Here is a 21,363-nt window from a genome sequence, read left to right as displayed (position 1 = left end):
ATAAGTACCTAGACACATATTATATACACACTTGAATTTTTACTAATATCGAATAAGATTTATGCTATTTTTTTATTAAATTTAACATAATCTAATTTAAAAAAATTACAGTGGATGATTCAAAACAAAATCGAATTGGATGGATTGAACCGAAGTTAAAAAAATTAAATAGGTTAATTGAATTGAAACGAAATTAATTTACAACAACGAACAATAAAACAACAGTTACAGTCAAAGAACACGCAAACACAACAACGACATTGAGATATGAATTTGTTTGTTGTATTATCTAAAGAAGTCACAACCGTATATTATTACTTTTATTAAATTACATTTCGAATATTATATGATCTTTTAATGACATAATTAATATATAATACAAATAAATACATTGGATACAAAGGAAAGGCTATTACGTCATCGTTTATTTTCATTTTACATTTATATTCATTACTAATTTTATACCTACTATTAAATTTTGAGCCTTAATTATCTACTTATTTAAAAGGAAGACACATTGACTTTATAGAGCGATTTCTCATAAGAAAAACTATTCAGAACATCACTTGCATCATACATATATTTGACACAACAATCACGGTACATTCCGTTCTTGACAATGTAATTTTTTAGTTCGATCCTATGATGCAAATGGTGTTTTAAACGGTTTCTAAATTATATATATAATTATGAGATCGCGGAGTTACAAGCAGAGATACTATATGGACATCGACCGAAAGATATTTTCAAGGAATCGACATGAACACCGAAGTTAATTTTTTTTGGAAAATACAATTACTCCAATTTTGAGCGATAAAGTCGATCAAGCGTCAATAATTGAAATTTTAGATCCAATACAATCTCTAGAAATTGATTTATAAATATCTAATATGACTAGGTTAGCTAGAGCTAATTCGACGGACAATCGACATTTTCGCTCAAACTTAGCGAAAGGCTCTGATTCTGAATGACACTCGAATTTAACATCAAAGTAATGTTTATATATGTGACAATCATAGTAATTGTTGTGAAACAGTATTCCTTTTCTGATATCAATTTTAGTGTCGTGTGCAGGTATGATGACGCGTTGGCGCAACGGTCGCAGCACTGCGAGTGACTGTTGCGCTAGCGGTTGCCGGTTCAATCCCCGCACTTAAAAAACATTCGTTTTGGCCATACAGATGTTGGCCGTAGTATGGGTGTTTGTGCAGTCCTTGTGGATCTCAATTAATTCTTAATTTTTAATTCTAGGTTAAGCTGTAGGTCTCGATTGTTGTTTTGTACACCTGACAGCGATAGTTACTCAAAGTAGCGAATATATCCGCCAATCCGCATTGGAGCAGCGTGAAGGATTAAGCTCAGATCCTTTTCTTACATAGAGAAAGAGGATTATGCCCAGCAGTGGGATATTACAGGCTGAAACGTGCAGGTAGCGGGTTAACGATATTAGAATTTTTCATGTCATCTAGAATCAGTGCCAAGGTTAGTCTATCAACATTATAAACGGATAAACACGACACCGACACACAAAAATCTATTCGGACTATTACAGTTAACAGCACAACAATTATTTTTAAAACTCGAATTTTCTATTGAAGCGTTATTTGTCCCCATAATCATTATCATATCTCCCTAAAAATGTTTAAATTAAATTATTTTTATTACTAATATTTATCATAGCTTACTCTTTATATCAACTACTTTTATATTTAAATATGTACAGTATCACTATCTGCTATACATTATTTTTATTTAAAATTGTTACTTAAATATCTAAAAAATCATCAGTTGGTAGAAAGAGTTTTAATGGGCTCAACTGAAACCATTTTAACGCAACGAAAGTTTCATTCGTTACATCGTAGAACTGAGCGGCTTTTGAATTTAAATTAATTAATATATATTGATAAGTTTTGTAATCGTTTCAAATATTGGAAAATTATATTTTTTTCTTACCTGAATTTATTTCATATCGTTCTGTAACTGTAATATTTATTTTACAATATTCGTTTATGATATCATTTAGTATTGCCACGAATTTAAAATATAAGCACCTCTAGTGAAACAAACATTAAGACTAGGATCTGATAATTTTCCATTCGTCTACTTATTGCTATCAATCGTTTCTTATAATGTAACATTTATAAATATTAATTGGTAAAATAAATATTTAATGGTACATTTATTTATAAATTAAAGCCTCTTAAACTAATATTTACATTTTTTTATTTTTGGCCTCTTTATGTTTTTGAAACAATGATTTAGGCCTACCTATTTCCAATCTTTGGAATTAATACATTTGTTAAGATGCTCTATTCAAAAAAAAAAAAAAAAAAAAAACTATTTACATAAAAAATACACACCATTAATTATATATCATCATCTAGCTAGTATTAGAAGGCTTAAAAAATCACAACACAAAATAAAATTTCAACACCACCCCACCGTCACACCCATAATCATATAGAACCACCATTGATAAACATACTTCAGTATAGATATTTACAGTTGATACATCACATGGATTAGATCATCAGTCATTTACAGAATATATACATCATTTTTCGTTGAAACACTAGGCCTGTCAAACGGCTGTCACTTGATGAAAGTTCGGTGATATTCAAAGGGACGCTAGGTCAGACGCCCTTCTTGAAGGGATAGGTACTCTTAATTGAGCTGATCCTCTCCTATCCAGCCGTTCCATTGCCTCCGAATCGGATGCGCTTCGCCGACAAAAGCTACAAAACGCACAAGCCAACGTGTTCTTAAAAGCATTCCGAAAGTCTCTATTGAAATACGCGTAAATTATCGGATTTAACGCTGAATTGAAGTAACCAGTCCAAAACATGATAACAGTCACAACTTCGGGATATGTACACGAATCGCACAACGATGTGGACAAATAGAACAAGAAGAATGGCAGCCAGCAGAGGATAAACGCGCCCATAATTATACCCAAAGTCCTTGCCGCTTTGTGTTCTCGTTTCATTTTCAGAATATTCCTGTCTTTAGTTGGGGTTGTGGCATTGATGTGTAATGCGCCGTTTTTATCACCAACTTCTCTTGAATGACGATGCATGAGCATTGCGTTACCAGCTCTTGCATGGAGAGCTTTTTCTTGACGATTCGCTTCCTTGAATATAGCGAGATAGGTAAATACCATGATGGTGCATGGTATCCAGAATGATATCGAGCTAGATATGACTGCGTAGGGCTTATTAACTTTAAATTCGCATTGGTTTAGTTCTCTCGTCCTCATGTATTCACTGGTTGTGTACCAACCCATGAATATCGGGGCGTACGATATCGTTATAGGACTGAGCCATGTTGCTGCTAACATTACAAATGCCATCTGAAAGAAAAGTGTCATTTTTAGTAGTATTTATACATATTTCGATTACTAATTACTCTAAATAACTATATAAATGTTTTTACATTTACATTTTTCCTAAATATTATATCAGTTTTCCTACGTCATCTTTTGGATCTGTAGATGTTTTTTGGGCCTGTATATTTTTGCTCTATGTTTTTGCATATACGTCATCAAACACATTGAATGTTTTATTTTAAGTTATTTCTTTTTAAAATAACTTGCACCAGTTCACTAATAATATATTAGTACCTTTGTTAATAAAATATTCAAGAATATTTGAAAGCTTTTTAATGTTAAAATTTAAATATTATTCTATTGCTTGTACAAGTTCTCGTGATGTTTAAAATTCTTACAAAGTTATAAGTTAACCTCCATTAACTAACCCTTTTAATACTTTAAAGAAAACTTCGTCCTAAACGATTTTCCCCAACAAATCTATCTAAATAGATAAAATTTTTGAAAGATGAACTTTGTTGTGAAGTTTATAATGAAGGCCAGGAAATGTTTCACCAATAGCCATTCTACTTAAAAAATCAACTTAGCAATTTCCAATTCTTTAAATAGTATTAGTAATTCCAATTATTTAAATAGTATCAAATTTGAATTGTGAACGTAAAACTAATAGTTTTTTTTTTTTTTTTTACATTAATAGCTTTAAAAGGTAAAAAGAAAAAGCGTTAACTAATATCTGTCGCTTTCAATAAAATGTGTAATTATCACGATTAAAAAGATAAAGACTGTACGGTTCAGCCGCACATACCTATCGCCCGATCAGCAGTTTACGTTAGTTGCACGATTCATTAGCTAAATACATCAGTTCACGTTCACATATCATCATCGTACAGCGCGTTCGTGAGCTCATAATAGCAATTAATTATTAGCAAATATATTTATATTTTAACATTTATTTTTATATCTTTTATCTACCATAATCAGCAGCAGCAACTCAGGTGTAACAAACATCTTTTTGGTCCTTCGAGCTTATCGTGAGCGGGACTTATATCGCGAGTGACTTTTTTACGAGCGCAGTAAGGGCCGCCACGTAAGTTAACCAGCAGCAGCTTTGGTGAGTCTACAGCTCTCTATTATCAGCAGTATCAGTATTTATATCAGTTTATAAAAATGGAAGATCTTCTAGCTAGCCAAACCCAGATCATGGAGGCTATGAATCAATTTTTAATAAATTTTAAGAAAGACGGTGCCGAACGCAAGACACCGGCTCATATTAAAAAGCGTCTCAGCACTTTAGAAAGCTATTGGCAGGAGTTTCAAAATAATCATTTGAGGCTTTGCGATTCTGGTGACAAATCAAACGAATATTTCACTAACAATTATTATAAGAAAACATCCGATTTTTACAATGACACACGCAGCTATTTACTCACCTTTTTACCCAGTGAGTCTAAAGAAAAAAGTGTACTAAAACCAGCCACCCCGTTGCAACTGCCAGGCTTTACAGCTATACCGTCGTCTGGCAGCGTGTCACGTCCGGTGACATCATCCGATAAAGAAACTTCGCGAACCCAAGGTAATAGCAGCAAATTAGAGGAAATGTTGAGAAGGCAAAGAAGCAATTTTAAGGCATTTCAGCGTACAATTAGCAGCATCGATCTCGACATTGTCTCAGAAAAATGGGAATACGAAGATATTTTGAAGTCGGTACAATCACGCTGGACCATCATTGACGCGTTGCACTGGGAGATAGACAGCGAATTATACGAAGACGATCAAGAATATGAAGAGATGTTTAGCAGCTATGAATCCAAATTTAACGAAATTAAAAAAAGTATCAACAGCAAGATGTGGTCTGATCTGTATCGGGAGAAAACCACCCCGAAAATGGATATCCCTGTGTTTAGTGGGAGCTACCACCAGTGGTTATCCTTTAAAGACTTGTTTGTCGAAACCATCCACACGAATCGAGCCTTATCAAATAGTCAAAAAATGCAGTTTTTAAAAAGTAAATTAAAGGGCGAAGCAGAAAAGCTAGTGCAACATCTACACATTACCACAGATAACTATCAAGTATGTTGGGATTTGTTAAACAACCGATACAGCAACACAAAACTAATTTTTAATTCTCACATGAGTGTCCTACTCAACCAGCCTATTATGCAGCAACAGTCCGCAATTTCAATAAAAAGGATTCACGACACCACCAACGAATGCCTTAATGCTATCAAAAACTTGGGAGTCAGCATAGAGAATTGGGACCCTATCATTGTATACATACTCACGCAGAAATTAGATGCGGACACTCACAACGACTACATCGAGTCACTCAAGCATCCGAGAGATTTACCAGTTTTAAAAGATTTATTACAATTTTTAGAAGCCAAATTTACCGCTCTAGAGTCCTCTAAACGAAAACAAGATCCCTCAAAATCTATCCCGCATCCGCAACATATCTTTCAGCCCTCAAATTTTAAAAAACCATATACATTTAAATCATATGTAAGCAATGAAAATCAATTATTTAAATCAAATAATTTTAATAGCAAAAGTAGGTTAACGTCAACAGCGAAGACAAAATGCCCCGTTTGCAATAAAGATCACGCCATTCCATATTGCGAAACGTTTTTAGCGTATCAACCAAATATCAAGCGACAAACAATTCAAAAGCTATCGTTATGCCAAAATTGCCTTTATAATCATAACGGTAATGAATGTTTTTCAAGAAAAAGATGTCATAAGTGCCAATTAAATCATCATACTTTGGTTCATGAAGCCTTTGCCGCATCAGCAAACACTGCAACGTCGAATACAAAGTCCAACAGCACCGTTTCGAAATCTAACGCGTCACTAGATGACACTCAGGAGATTTTATTAGCAACCGCTCTGATCAACGTCCAAGCTGTTGATGGTTCTCTTCATACCATGCGAGCGCTTATCGACCAGGGATCTCAAACGTCGATTATCACCGAGAATGGCGCTCAACGGTTGGGACTACCTCGTAAGCACTGCAAGGGAGTTATCTTAGGAGTAGGAGCGAAAGAAAATAATTGCAAAGGTACTATGAACATCACCCTATCATCTTGTCATGACTCGTACCAGCTTAATCTAGATGTATTTATCATGCGCCACGCTGTAAACAATCTCCCTAACAAATCATTCTCAAAACCATCATGGGAATATATTAAAAATATACAACTTGCAGACCCTGAATTTTATCGTAGCAGAACAATAGACTTATTACTGGGCGCTGATGTTTATTCTTCTATAATTATGGGAGGAATCATCAAAGAAAATGACAACATGCCTATTGCGCAACAGACGCGGCTAGGCTGGATTTTGTGCGGAAGTGTAAAATCCTACAACTGTAATGTCATCATGGTGGACTTAGATAGCATTCACAAATTTTGGTCCATTGAAGATATTAACGAAAATGAGGAAATGTCGTTTGATGATTATCAATGTCTACAAAAATACAAGGAAACTACTTTTCGCCAATCCGATGGGAAGTATGTGGTACGCCTTCCACTTCACTCTGACGCTGATGAGAAGTTAGGATTATCTGAACCCACAGCCTGCGCACAATTTTATCAGCTTGAGCGTAAATTCGACAAAAATAAAAATTTAGCTTATAATTATAAGCAGTTTATTAATGAGTATATCAATTTAAGTCACATGCACTTAATAACAAAAGCGAATATGACACCATTATATTATATGCCGCACCACGCTATTGAAAGACCCGACTCTATTACTACTTCGCTTAGAGTTGTATTTAATGCATCGGGTAAAACGACATCGGGTGTAAGTCTGAACGATGTTTTATACAGAGGCCCAAATGTACAACAAGAACTTTTGAATTTGGTTTTGAAATGGAGACAATATAAATACGCCTTTACAGCTGACCTAGAAAAAATGTTCAGACAAATTATTTTGCATCCCGATGACCAACGTTATCAATGCATAGTTTGGCGAGATAAATCAAATCAACCTTTAAACAAATATCAGCTTAACACAGTGACATATGGCACTAAATCAGCCCCATTTTTAGCAATGATGACGCTTAAGCAGCTAGCTATTGATGAGCGTCATCGTTTTCCTACAGCAGCAAAAGCGTTAGAACAGCATTTTTACATGGATGACGCTTTATGTGGTAGTTATGACGTCATCTCAGCCACAACATTATGGTCCAACCGGTGGAAGCCTTTCGTTGCCAACAGAGTTAAGAAAATCACTGACGTCATGCCCTCCGTATGCTGGCGATATGTAAAAAGCACAGAGAACCCAGCTGACTGTGCTAGTCGTGGCATGAAAGTTGAGCAATTACAGCAGCACAATTTATGGTGGAACGGACCTACGTGGTTGTCATCATTTTCTGATTTCTATGAGAATAAAATAACTTATCAAACCGACTTAGAAACTAAAGTAAAATTAATTAATACTTTACAAACAAACAGCAGTAACAATAACGAAATTGATATTATTAATTTAATAATTCACAAGCAAAGCAGTTTTACGCGAGCGACGCGCGTACTTGCATGGATATTGCGAGCGTTTTCAAACAAAAGCATTAAATTACAATATTTAACATCGACCGAATTAAGCAACGCAAAACAGAAAATTATAATGTACGTTCAAAAATCTGAATTTGAGCAAGAAATGAATGATCTTTCTAAACAACGAAAAATTAATTCTAAGAGTAAGCTTCTCTGCCTAAATCCGTATTTAGATCAAAACGGGTTACTGCGCGTTGGAGGCAGACTCAAAAATAGCAACATCCCTTACGATATGAAGCATCCATACATCATTCCACACAGAAGTCATCTTACTAATCTCCTGATCGATCTAGCTCACAAATCTACTTTTCACGGAGGTGCCCGCCTTACTCAGTCGTGGCTTAGACAGCAGTATTGGATCGTAAGCGGAAACAAAGCAGTGAGGAACCGTTTACGTCTTTGTGTTATATGCAAGCGTCACAACCCAGATAAAAACGAACAGCTAATGGGTGACCTGCCTGAAGCAAGGACAAATTCGACGCGCCCATTTTTTCATACCGGGGTTGACTATACGGGATTCGTAGATATTAAAGCGAATAGGGGAAGAGGTATTAAAACCACTAAAGGATACGTTGCCGTGTTCATCTGTATGGTCACAAAAGCTGTACACCTTGAATTGGTCTCCGATTTATCATCATCGGCGTTTTTAGCAGCTCTACGTCGATTAGCAGCAAGAAAAGGTACCCCGCGTCATTTATACAGCGATAATGGGACCAATTTCATCGGGGCTAATAAAGTCTTAGCCAAAGAACACTTCGACTTGAAATCGGCCCTATCAAATGAGTTTTTCACAGAGATCAGCGAATTGAAAATCGACTGGCATTTTAATGCCCCCTCGTGGCCTAGTGCCGGCGGACTGTGGGAAGCAGCAGTGAAAAGCTTAAAGCATCACCTTCGTAGAGTGGTTGGTGACCAAAAGCTCACTTATGAGGAATTCTCTACGTTGTTAGCGCAGCTCGAAGCCTGTCTCAACTCTAGACCGCTGTGTGCGATGTCAGAAGACCCAAATGACATTGATTATTTAACCCCAGCTCACTTCTTGTCGAGTGGACCCATTCTTTCAGTTATAGAGACTGAAACAGACGGCAGAACAAGATGGCTCGGCTATCAAAAGACCCATCATAAAGCTGTCTATTCTACCCGTCAACATCGAACCGTCAAATAAAAGCAGCGAAATAATCGTAACTACAAACGAAATATCATCACGTAACAACAAACAAAAAACATCAAAGAAATCCTTTTATAGCCATTTTTATCGATTCTGATGATCTTTATGTTATTTATGTCTTCAACAGTGCAAGCCAACTACAACATCACGAGATTGAGCGATAGCAAATACATATATTTTGAAAAAATCGGAAATATGCGCGTAATACAAGATCAATGGAAGTTAGTGGCATACTACGATATGGAACCTTATCTGTACGGCACAAGGATACTTAACAATTATATTAATCACTTGCAAAGTTTGTGTAAAAACTCGACTAAAAGTATACATTGTAACATAATATTACAACAGCTGATCCACGAAATCAACGAGCTCGAGTACAACGACCGCATATTACTAAATCAGCATTTTGATAATCGTAAGCGCAAGCGCCGAGGCCTTGTCAATGGTGTCGGTTACATCGCGAATACATTGTTCGGCGTCTTAGACGAGCGTTTTGCGTCTCAGTACGAAAAAGACATTAATTTAAGTCGAGTCAATCAAAAACATTTAGCACAGCTCTGGAAAAATCAAACATCGATTATAGAAGCGGAAAATAACGTTTTAAAAAGGATAGAATCCACAATGGAAAGACAGTACAAGACTTTTAATCAACACCTTAACAACTTAGAAAAGGAGTCATATGATATTAAGATTAAAATGTCGGACATAGAAAATACTAATGACTTTATCATGTCCAGCATCATAGCTAACAATGTCCTGGCAAATTTGCGTAATATTCAAGATACTCTTCTGGATACCATTACTAACCTTCAACATTTTAATGTGCATCTTTTGTCACCTATTCAGATGGAAAACGAGCTAAGTATCATATCCAGCCAGATAACAAAGGATTTGTCATTACCGTTAGATAACCTCCGAAATAATTTATCCAACCTATACAGGATTTTAAAGGTCAAAGCTAGAATGACGAAACAATATTTCATTTTTGAGATCCAAATACCTCTTACAAGTAGAGACGACTACGAAATCTACAATGCCATACCTCTCTATCACCAAATCGCTAACTCACCACGTACTATGGTTAATCTTCTTCCAATATCTGATCACATAGCAATAAATTTAAAGAAAGATACCTTCATACCGGTAACTGAGAAAGACTTTAAGAACTGTATAGAATATAACGATAATATTTTATCAAATTATCTTTGCCAAATTCAAACGCCCGTCTACGAGAGACAGACGGACGAGAACCTTTGTATAAAAAGTAAACAAACGAACAGCTGTGAAATCATAACTAGCGCGTGTCAAACTACATGGAAAAAGCTTACTAAGTTAAACACATATCTCATTAATTGTTGCGGGCAATGTACCTTTCGTTTCATATGTCGAGATCGGGTTACCGTCGAACAGGTGACGGGAATTAATATTATAATTCTCGGTACCGACTGCATCATTCGGGGAAATACGCTAGTGATAACGCCTCATAAATTATTGACTAATGAGTTAAATATCGAGCCGGTAATCTTTGCGCCAGAGATCGCACCCGTCAATAGCATCATCAATATATCCATCCCTATCCACACAATGAATATATCAGACGGTTTCGGACAAGATATCGATAACATCGAAAACAATATAAAGCAGCTAAAATCTGCTTCGGATAGCCTAGAAAATGAATCCAATAGCCTGAGCTATCATGACGTCCATCACTACGTCGCCATCTACTGCCTGGCGGCCGCAGGGCTGGCGGTTGCGGGCGGCACGTGGGTGCGCGCGACCTGCAGACGCGCTCCAGCCGAGCGCCCGCCTCCGAGCAGTGGTCAGCAGGACACTACTGTACATTGTGTGTGTTCGGAAAATCTAAAGTGTACAAGTGTGAGTGAAAAAGCAGAGCAAAGTGATTACAGTGTCAGTGTTCTCGGTCAAGACATTCCAAATCAGACTAATCGATCGGTTTATAAAAACACTTCACCTATTTTATTAAAATGTAATTTTAGACGTAGTCGCTAACTAAAAATTGTCGGGTCCATTTGTAAATTAGCCGTTAAGATTTTATGTCGGTTTCATCCTTGTTTTAGTTTAGCTCACATCATTCATACCTCTCTCATCTTCTCGCCCGGGAGCATGTACGGTTCAGCCGCACATACCTATCGCCCGATCAGCAGTTTACGTTAGTTGCACGATTCATTAGCTAAATACATCAGTTCACGTTCACATATCATCATCGTACAGCGCGTTCGTGAGCTCATAATAGCAATTAATTATTAGCAAATATATTTATATTTTAACATTTATTTTTATATCTTTTATCTACCATAATCAGCAGCAGCAACTCAGGTGTAACATACAAAGACCGAAATGAAAAACCACATTTTAATTAATTCTTTCCACGCAAATTTATTTTAAGCATAAATGTATATCAAATAACGCTTTTTATAACAAAAACTTTTTATAGAAAATTAAGAAATGATAATATCCGATATCAAGAAAATTTTAAGGTTTACAGATTGTTCTGAACATTAAGACCTCAGTTTTATGGCACTTTGAACTGACACTGATTTGCCCTCCAGTGTTGGGGATTAACTTATAAAGCAAAACAATTGACAAATTATTTCACAGACTCGTCAAAATGTTTGTGCACATGATGATATAACAGTACGTAATATCAACAGCCGCCATGTTACTTTTAAATCCCCTAAGCAACTGAGGACGTCCATTCAAAGCGTCTTATTCAGTCGTGAAAGATATAAAAATGATTTTAAGAATATAAAAACTTATTTAATGAAACAACTTTTTTCGGATTTTATCGCTGTTTATTATTAACTTTTGATTCCCGACGTTTCGGATACTTTACAGTCCTCCCGTGACCATGGTTGCTGTAAAGTATCCGAAACGTCGGGAATCAAAAGTTAATAATAAACCGCGATATAATCCGAAAAAAGTTGTTTCATTAAGTGAGTAAAATTCGCGTAAACATTAGAAAACAATATAAAAACTTATTGTACCAACCTTTTTTGTCATCTTTATCGGATATTTTAGAGGTTTTACTATAGCGTAATATCTGTCCACTGATATACAGCACAGGTGCAATATCGATGTCGATGTGAAGTAAACATCTGAAGAGTTCCAGAGATCGCAGATGACGGGACCGAAGATCCATTCATTGTAAAACTGCACGCTAAAGTTGAAAGGCATTACGACCATTGCGACGAGTATGTCAGCAAAAGCGAGGGATACCACGAAGTAGTTTGTTATGACGCGAAGTTTCCTGAAAAGAAAACTCATTAAAACAAATCTACTTCATTATAACTATAATTAACTTTTGAAAAGTTCGCCACTTTATATTATCCAGTAAAAAACTTATAGTACTTGATATATTTGTATTAGAAATATAAATAATATTTTTCCTCGTAAATTTACTAGACTAAAGGTTTCTAGCATCAATAAATAGGCACTGACTCGTTATATTTTTTGTAACAAAACAAATAAATGAACTCGATTCAACTTTATGATATTATTATGACCAAATTTAAATACTGTTGATTGATTGAGCCAGCAGAATATTTTAATTACATTGCCAACTCCATATTATTCATAAGTTTTTGCACTACAATTAGTATATTCCATATTTTAATTAACTGACCTATGCCGCATAACGCTGACAATGACCAATAGGTTACCCAGCACAGCCATTATCACTATCAGCAGCAGTACTGCCGTTCGCAGTCTGAACATCACCGCCTGCGTCCATTCTTGATCTTCCACGCCCGTCGCGTTGCTCGTCTCGTTCCGGGTAACGTTTACTTGATCCATAAGGGGCAGTCTATAGTCAATATTGAACTTGGTTTAGTAAAATTATTGTACATTCTAAATGTCTAAGAGCCACTTTGGCAAAATTACCTTCAAGGCTTAGAAGTACCAGATGAAAAACCAAATTTCAAAAATTATGCCATTATTTAGATACGTGTTTTTTTATTTTTTTATTTAGAAAGTATATCTGCTTTCTAAATTTAAATTGCTGAAATTATCGCATTACTCTGATAAATTGTATCCTAAAGTATGAATCTTTTTCCGAATCAATGGCTGTAAAACGGGTTCGCTGTTAAAATTTAATTATCGAACTCATATGTTGTAAATGATCTTTGGGATTCACAATTATATCACCATTTAACCTAAATTTTAAATTTTTACTAAAACAGTTAGAAAAAATAAGATACTATATTTGAATCAACTTATTATTTTATTATATAATTTGCGTTAATTAGTTTTATAGTTATGTTTACCGAACAATATTTAATGACTAAAATATTACCTTATCTTTCCCGTTTGTCTTTCCTTACTTCAGTTATATTATCACAAACTGCCTCGGTCCGTGCACTAGATACCTTTTTAACTTTCATTCTAACTAGGTCGGTTATTGATTTGATTTCAGAAAGTCATTAGTCAAATTCTTCATCCTTTTCTTCTTAACAGTCTTTGATGCTATTTCCACTATTCTTTTCACATACATTTTCAATTATAAAACCTTCATTTTTTAAATGTTTCAATGTACTTTTTGTTTCTTCCGTTACATTATCTGAAAAAGATAAAATTTTGTTAGAGCGACTCGAGAATCTTTTAACAATATTAGTCCTTAATATTTTTCATTCTCTTCTATAGAGAATTACTAAATCAGTTCAAAATAAATCAATTTCCCTTAAAATTCCAATATTTATAGCAAAATACTTAAAGTTAGCTATATTTTATTAGTACAGGAAATGTAGAAATAATCCCGAAAGTTCATTATTACTAAATAATAAATACTATGGCTTAAGTCATCCAAAGAGATTATGATTTTAATCCTTTATAGAATTTTATATTTATTAATTAGACAGATGATTTTAAAACTAAGCTTAGTCTATTAGTAGTGTGTAGTATCTATATAATAATTATTTTTACGAATAAGACTAAAAGAAAATATTTATCAAAATAAGTTCAAAGAATATATTTTATTGCGCTGCACATGATATGCCTTTATTTTGGCCATACAGATTTTTGCCATGGTCTGAGCGTATGTTTGTGTACTGTATGTGTTTTGAACCCCGGACACAGGAGTAAATCCAAGTAGAGTCTATTGCGTGTGAAACGTTTATTGTCTGGATATAGGAAGCCGAAGATTCTACAATGCTTGAAGACAAAAGTTTTCGAGCAATGCGCCTGTGTTAACATACGGAGCCGAGACGTGGACACTGACGAAGGGACTGGTCCACAAGTTTAAAGTCGCTCAACGTGTAATGGAACGGGCTATGCTTGGGGTCTCTCTCAAAGATAGGATAAGAAATGAGACTATCCGCGAGAGAACGAAAGTAACCGACGTAGCCCACAGAATTAGCAAGTTGAATTGGCAGTGGGCTGGTCATCTGTGTCGCAGGACCGATGGCCGTTGGAGTAGACGGGTTCTGGAGTGGAGACCGCGTCTTGGCAAACGCAGTGTGGGACGTCCTGCGGCCCGTTGGACCGACGATCTACGTAAGATTGCCGGTGTAGGCTGGATGAGGATTGCGGAAGACCAGGATGTCTGGCGCGAACTTGGGGAGGCCTATGTCCAGCAGTGGACTGCGATAGGCTGAAGAAGAAGGAAGCCGTTATGGTGTAGTTGTAAAGATAACTATCGTTTTTTTAGCAAAGTAACTTTAACCGCTTTTCTATGCCTTGTCCTATATCCAAATTCTGTCCAAGCCATTTTCTGGAAGAAATCGGTCTTTTAGTGATAAGACCACCTTTCTACATCTTCCTCTAATTGTACTATTTTTGTTTGTATCTTGTAATGGTGTGCAATAAAGAATATTATTATTATTATTAACTTTTTCAAAAGTACAATAAACTATAAAATATAATACTCCACAACTCTCCGCAGTTTAACAAAAGCATGACATCAACATTGATAGTATTTAAACAAGTTCCTCTTGTATAATATCTATAATAAATTTGTTTATTATAAAGCTATTAACGTATCAATTTTGTAATCGTAATCGATTACAAAACCTGTTTATTTATTTTAAAACTAAGTCCAAGCTTTTAAAAGGCTTTCAATTTAACTAAAACACCCAAAACAAAATATTTTAGCAAAACATTACTCTTAACAACTGTAACTGACAGATTTATGGGATCATAGTTTTATTTTATCGTTCCGAAATTGAAACGATAATAAAATCTGAGTTTTCGATATGTTTTCACACTTGTTTTTAATGTATGGATTAAATTTAAGCCGTTTAAACGATGACTATATTTGCCGAAATTTGTTACAAAATTTTTCATTTATTTTATTTCTTCCCATTCACCCATTGAACAGCCGCTATGGTGTAGTGGTGCGTGTAGATAGCTAAAACACCGATGGTTTCCGGGTTCGATTCCCGCTCGTGACGGATATTTGTATTTGGACAAATATTTCTTTTCGATTTGGATATCTATCCATGGGGGTCTCCCCATCGTGCCCCGGAGAGCACGTTAAGTTGCCGGTCCCGGTTGCTATCATATACAACTGATAGCAATCGTTACTCATTGAAGGAAATATATCCACCAACCCGTAGTGGAGCAGCATAGAGGATTAAGCTCCAATCTTTCTCCTACACGGAGAGAGAGGCATATGCCCTAAAGTAGGATGTTACAGACCGAATCGTGATTGATTGTGACCTTTCATTTAAATTTTAAGTAGTAAATTTTAAAAAAAGTACGGTGTAAAAAATGAACTTTTTTTTCTTTATTAAAGAGTTTTGCCGCTACTGCGACTATGTCGCTCTGTTATTATACATATATGTTAATGTATTGCAAAAAGCGCACTTTGACGAAGCAGAAGATAGACACAGGCTCTAAAAAGAAGGATTTGCATTTATACACATAAGATGATTAAAAAAAAGTGTGTGTCAGTTTTGACGCACGACTGGAGTTTACTCCTTCAGATCGACTGATTAAATAGGCACGAAAAAGGCTTACTAGTCTAAGAAAAAGATTAATACCATATTAAATGATAAATCAAATAACGCCATCTATCGATTATGCGTTACGACGACATGGCGTTATTAGAAAACGTCGTTACGCCTTTAGACTTTACGCGATAGATGGCGTTACAAGAAACGTAACGAGGTCATTCGTTCAGTAAATTTTACATCTCATATTTTTTTATACTGGGGGCCTTATATGAAAATCGGTTCTTAGGAGTTAACTCTAAAAAAATAAATAATTGATTATCCGTTAGCTATGTTATTAAAAATTTAATATCAGTAGTTACGTCAACGCTTTAAAACAGCCATCGTATTTATGTCATCGTTGTTTCGGTTTAAGTTTTAGTTCGAAATTAAGTCTTGCAAAAGTTAATATTGGGTAAAGTTAGAGTAAATTTCAAACAGAATAGCAATTTGTTTTGTCCTTACTTCCTATGTACTATATACACTTATTATTTAAATACTGAATTTCAAAGAAATTATTGAATAATATGTTTTATTATCATTAAAGTTATATATAGCAACTGAGGTAGGTAGGTAAATACAAAATGGAGTGTAAAGTAGTTAAACACAAATGTTCATTAGTAAGCTATCTCTTAAAAGGAAAACCTCATTAAACGCTTGATATGGAAACATGACAACACACGCGTGTTTATAAATACAGTTAACAATTATAGGTATAACTATATGACCCGCTTTGTTTAAATTGCGTTTATGATTATTTTAGTCGAACTTCAGATTAGTATGAAACTACTATTTATTTAGATATTTATATATTTTTATTTATTTATACTTCATTATACACTTACAAGTACATAAAAAAAAAACATACTGACTAAAGTGCAAGGCTTATCAATGATAGTGATTTCTTACGGAAAATCCGGTCTTACAAACAAAAAGGTATGTAATAAATAATAGGCACACGGTGCAGTTTATTATATACGTAATATAAGATTCATATATATAGCATATACAATACACTAAAAACTATATATATGTAGGAATGAGGTCGCACTGGTTAATAACAGAGCAAGGTAACACAAGATAGTTATTAGTTAACGGGAAAGACTAACTTCTTAACATTCGATGGATTCACCGTGTGGGTGCCGAGTCCATCGTGTGGCAGAGGGAGAAAATCAGAGCAGTTCCCAGGACTTACGACCTAGGTGTAGGTTTAAGGAGGCCCCCTTGGAGATGCGCATCAACGCTCACCTTCACTGCTGGAGTTATGCACCCTGCCTAGTCAAATTATAGATCGTAATATAATATGTAACAATTAATTTGTTTTCACAAATTCATTATCGAAAAAGTCTAAGTTAAGCTACTACCAGGATACAACAAGTATACCGTGCCAAGCCAGAGCCAAGACGGCCTCAGCCGCGGCTGGTCCGGCCGTTTTATACACGTCAGAATAACTCGAGTAATTAAGTGAGGGTAGGTGAGTATCAAACGATGTGCTAAGTTGCGTGATAGGTGCATCTGTTGTTTATAAATCCTTTGCTAATTATCTATGACAGCACAGATTTAGATAACAATATGCATAAAAAAAAATAACACATCTATAATACATAAATAAATTATTATTTGGTATACAAGATTAAAGACACACAATTTCATAGTAGCAATAAGCTGGCAATAATAGTCTTTTTCAAATAATGGTTTCTGAAATGCATTATAATTAATTGGTAAACCATTGGCGTTTAGAACGTAAATTTATAATATTTATCGTTCCGAATCCAAAATTAATGCGAATTGTATTAATTCAAAGTGTATATTTAATAATTATCAAATGATCAATGATGCCGCGATTATTATAAATCGCTCAAGTTTAAATTTATGTGATTTATATTAGACAAAATACGTATAATTTCTGAGAAATATTACCTAATTATATATTTAATACAATGTTTGAATATGACGAAAATGATATGATCCACGTAGTTTGAAGGAGGTTTTTTGGCCTATATCTTGTTCCCCTATTAATATTCATCACGCGGTGTCGCTTCCAGCTGCGTTATGCCCGAAATTCTCTCGGACGTGACGTAACCTTTAATTTCCTATGGAATTTCGACCAATAAAACTTGAGAGTCGGAAGTCTAATCAAGATGTGACTGAAGGGATGGTTATTACGATAAAAATAAAAAAAGCAGTTTATAATATATTATTTTCACTACACAGTAATACTATTAACAATATTTTTTATTGTACAATAAAATATAAATATTTACATTAATTATTAAATAAGTATAAATATCAATTTTTGATATGATATTCAAAAATGTTTAGAATTCCTAATGTGTGGGTAACACAAAAATAAAATCGTACATATTAAATATAGCAGTGTGTCGTCTTCTGTCAAAGATTTTCATTGTAATATGAAACTTTGAATACTTACGGGTCTCTGTAAAGAACTCACTATAGAGGGCGCCACGGTTCGCTTAAACCGAAAATAAAAATCATCATATCAAAAATTTCGCTCTAGCGGGTACATCGTTCCATAGCTTAATTGGCTAGAGCGCCGACACGGTCAGTCGGAGACGCGGGTTCGAACCCTGCTGGAGCGGTCAATTTTTGATATGATATTCAAAAATGTTTACAAATATCCTGCTTGACGATGGGTGGATACAGTAAACCCACGATGTCTGCAGTAAAATAAGTATATCAAGCGCGTAGCCGGCCATTGCCACGACCCTCTCCAGGAGCTAATGGTGCCTTACTATAGAAGCACAACACTATTTGATAGGAGTATTATTATTAAACTGTGATCTTCTGCAAATTTAAGGTACTTTCCCAGCCAGCTCGAATCTTGAGTAGGACATTTTCTACCGTGACTTATCTCATATTTTCCAGATAAGCTTTAGGCATAGAAAAAAACCTTAACTATCACTTAAACGAATTTAAATTAGTATTAAGTTGAAGTTATAATTATGATTTTTTGTTTAAGCTTTTAGTTGCGGTTTTGCGTATGAGTAAATCAGAGGGAAATTATACGTTAACTAGCTGACCTGCAAACGTTGTTTTGCAATATATGTTATTAACCCACTTAATCCCCCCCCCCCTTATAATTTAGGGGTATGAAAAATAGATGTTGTTCGATTCTCAGACCCAATATGCACACAAAATTTCATGAGAATCGGTCAAGCTGTTTCGGAAGGGTTTAACTACCAACACCGCGACACGAGAATTTTTTATATTAGATACTAGCGGCAAGATCTGGCTTCGCACGGATATAAAATTTATGTTCACTGAAAAAATGATTAAAATCGATCCAGTAGTTTTGATTTATTCATTACTGCCCGTGGCCCGCACGCGTTAACTTCAGCGTAAAACAATTCTTCTTTTCCTAAACCATGAAAATTTCTTGTTATCTTTGGAATATCTAAATTCATGCACTACATTTTTACTTATTTACTTTTTATACAATAGGCACGGTCCCGCCGCCCAGGCCGGCCGGAACCGCCGCAAACGCTACGTCCCGCAATTTTTAAATCTGTAATATCTTCGAAAATATTCATTTAAATTATATGCTGTAAAGGACCTTATATATCTATATTAAATCAACAATGTATTTAGGGTATTTAATTAGATAAGGATTAATGCTGTATTGGTTAAAATCGCTTCGAAAATTAGCCATTATTTGACGTAAAAAGTAAATGACAAAAAAATGTTATTGTGGGATATCCATAAGAGATAGACATATACCATAGCGAAATTTTCTGTAGACTTTTTCAGTGTGTACAATACTTAGTACATTATTTTGATAAATCTCGTAGGGTTCAAGCTGCATTTGCAATGTAAGCGGAAAAAATGTAATTATTTACGACATCACATTAGAAACCTCAAAAATAAAAGTATTTCTCCACTATTTAATGGATGTTATTATGCATATAAACCTTTCTCTTCAATCACTCTATCTATTAAAAAAAACCGCATCAAAATCCGTTGCGTAGTTTTAAAGATTTAAGCATACATAGGGACATAGGGACAGAGAAAGCGACTTTGTTTTATACTATGCAGTGATGATACATATTTATCTATATATTAATACTTGAAGCAAAAACTTTGTACCCCTTTTTACAAAAATTGCGCGGACGGAGGAGTATGAAATTACGCACACTTATAGTTTATATAGTAAACGAGTGCAGACTGCTAATTTTTTTTAACTATGCACAAAAAATACATCGATAAAAGAAAACAACATTAAACACACTACCATGTATTCGACACACACACATCAATCAAATTGAGAATAGATTATAGACTATAGATTGATATTGTTTGTCTTTGCTGAATGATACCGTGTGGAATCGGCCGAGTAGAATAGCACCACCCCCTTTCTTCCCGTGGGGGTCGTAAAAGGCGACCGAGGGATAAACCTGGCTTAAAGTCATCAGGAGACGGAAAACTTCCTTTGAAACCCGGAAGAGGGTCTCCGTCAAGCATTCGTGGCATAGCTCTAAAATGTGAAAGACTCCTGCAGCTGAACTGGCTCCACACTTATCGACTCGTCGTTCCTGTGGGCTTAGCCAGTGAGATTGAGTGGGTGGTGCAGAGCTTAGGCAACTCTGCGTTTTCCTGAAGAGTGTTCTAGGCGACACAGTGTATGTCTGATACTGTCTAAATCGTCTGCAATAGACGGACTAAGGCCAATGATGATGATGATGATGAATGTTACTGAATGTCAAACATAATAGCTAATAACTAATATATAATGTTCAAATTTATAATTTAAATTAATAATGGTCGAATTTCGTAGTATGTAATTTACCTACACTGTACTTTAAATAGAAGAAATACATAACATAACGTTAGATGTCTACACATGTACAGTCTCTTAATATAATTGAAATGTCTTGTAATTGAAGCTCTTAACGACGATACGCCGCAATACTGTTAATTACTAAGGACGAATGTGTGAGCATCTCGCCGAATTCAATATAAAACAAAATATGTTTATAATAAATAACGCTTAAAATGTTTATTACCATTAGTGATTAGAATTAATTTGAGTGTTGACAACTGTTACCGCCGATTAAACACTTTAAAATTGTATTCGTACTGATGTAATGCATGTAAGTACGCCTCCAGCTGGCAGCAGCAGCAGGTTTGATGCTCATTTGGAGCAAATATAAATAAGTATTTTACAAATATATCTATACAAATATTATAAAGAGACTTTTACCGAGGAAGTCAAATTAACGCGAGTGAAACCGCGGGGTACTAGTGTTTTAGCAAATTTATGTTTCCAATATAAAATATACACATCTTTCTTTAGGTCTCCTAGCTTAGTCTTGGTGGACACACATAGCCGTTGGTTCCGGTTGTTACCATAAT

The 21,363-nt window shown here is 35.0% G+C and overlaps 1 protein-coding gene across 1 annotated transcript in view; it reads right to left on the bottom strand.

Moving 5' to 3' along the window:
- Positions 1 to 2,451: 2,451 nt before the first annotated feature.
- LOC123665033 (octopamine receptor beta-2R) overlaps positions 2,452 to 21,363 on the bottom strand; it is a 251,186-nt gene continuing 232,274 nt past the window's right edge. Inside the window, exons 5-8 of the mRNA XM_045599394.1 lie at positions 13,362 to 13,625; positions 12,693 to 12,872; positions 12,059 to 12,317; positions 2,452 to 3,349 (exon numbers count right to left, since the gene is read on the bottom strand). Of these exons, the coding sequence (XP_045455350.1) occupies positions 2,618 to 3,349; positions 12,059 to 12,317; positions 12,693 to 12,862 (1,161 nt within the window). The 5' untranslated portion in view covers positions 12,863 to 12,872; positions 13,362 to 13,625 and the 3' untranslated portion in view covers positions 2,452 to 2,617. The remainder of the gene's footprint in view (positions 3,350 to 12,058; positions 12,318 to 12,692; positions 12,873 to 13,361; positions 13,626 to 21,363) is intronic.

This window comes from Melitaea cinxia, chromosome 23, assembly GCF_905220565.1.
Source record: "Melitaea cinxia chromosome 23, ilMelCinx1.1, whole genome shotgun sequence".
Classification (NCBI taxonomy): domain Eukaryota; kingdom Metazoa; phylum Arthropoda; class Insecta; order Lepidoptera; family Nymphalidae; genus Melitaea; species Melitaea cinxia.
Note: the sequence above shows the minus strand (reverse complement) of the source record. Positions and strands in the feature narration are given on the sequence as shown.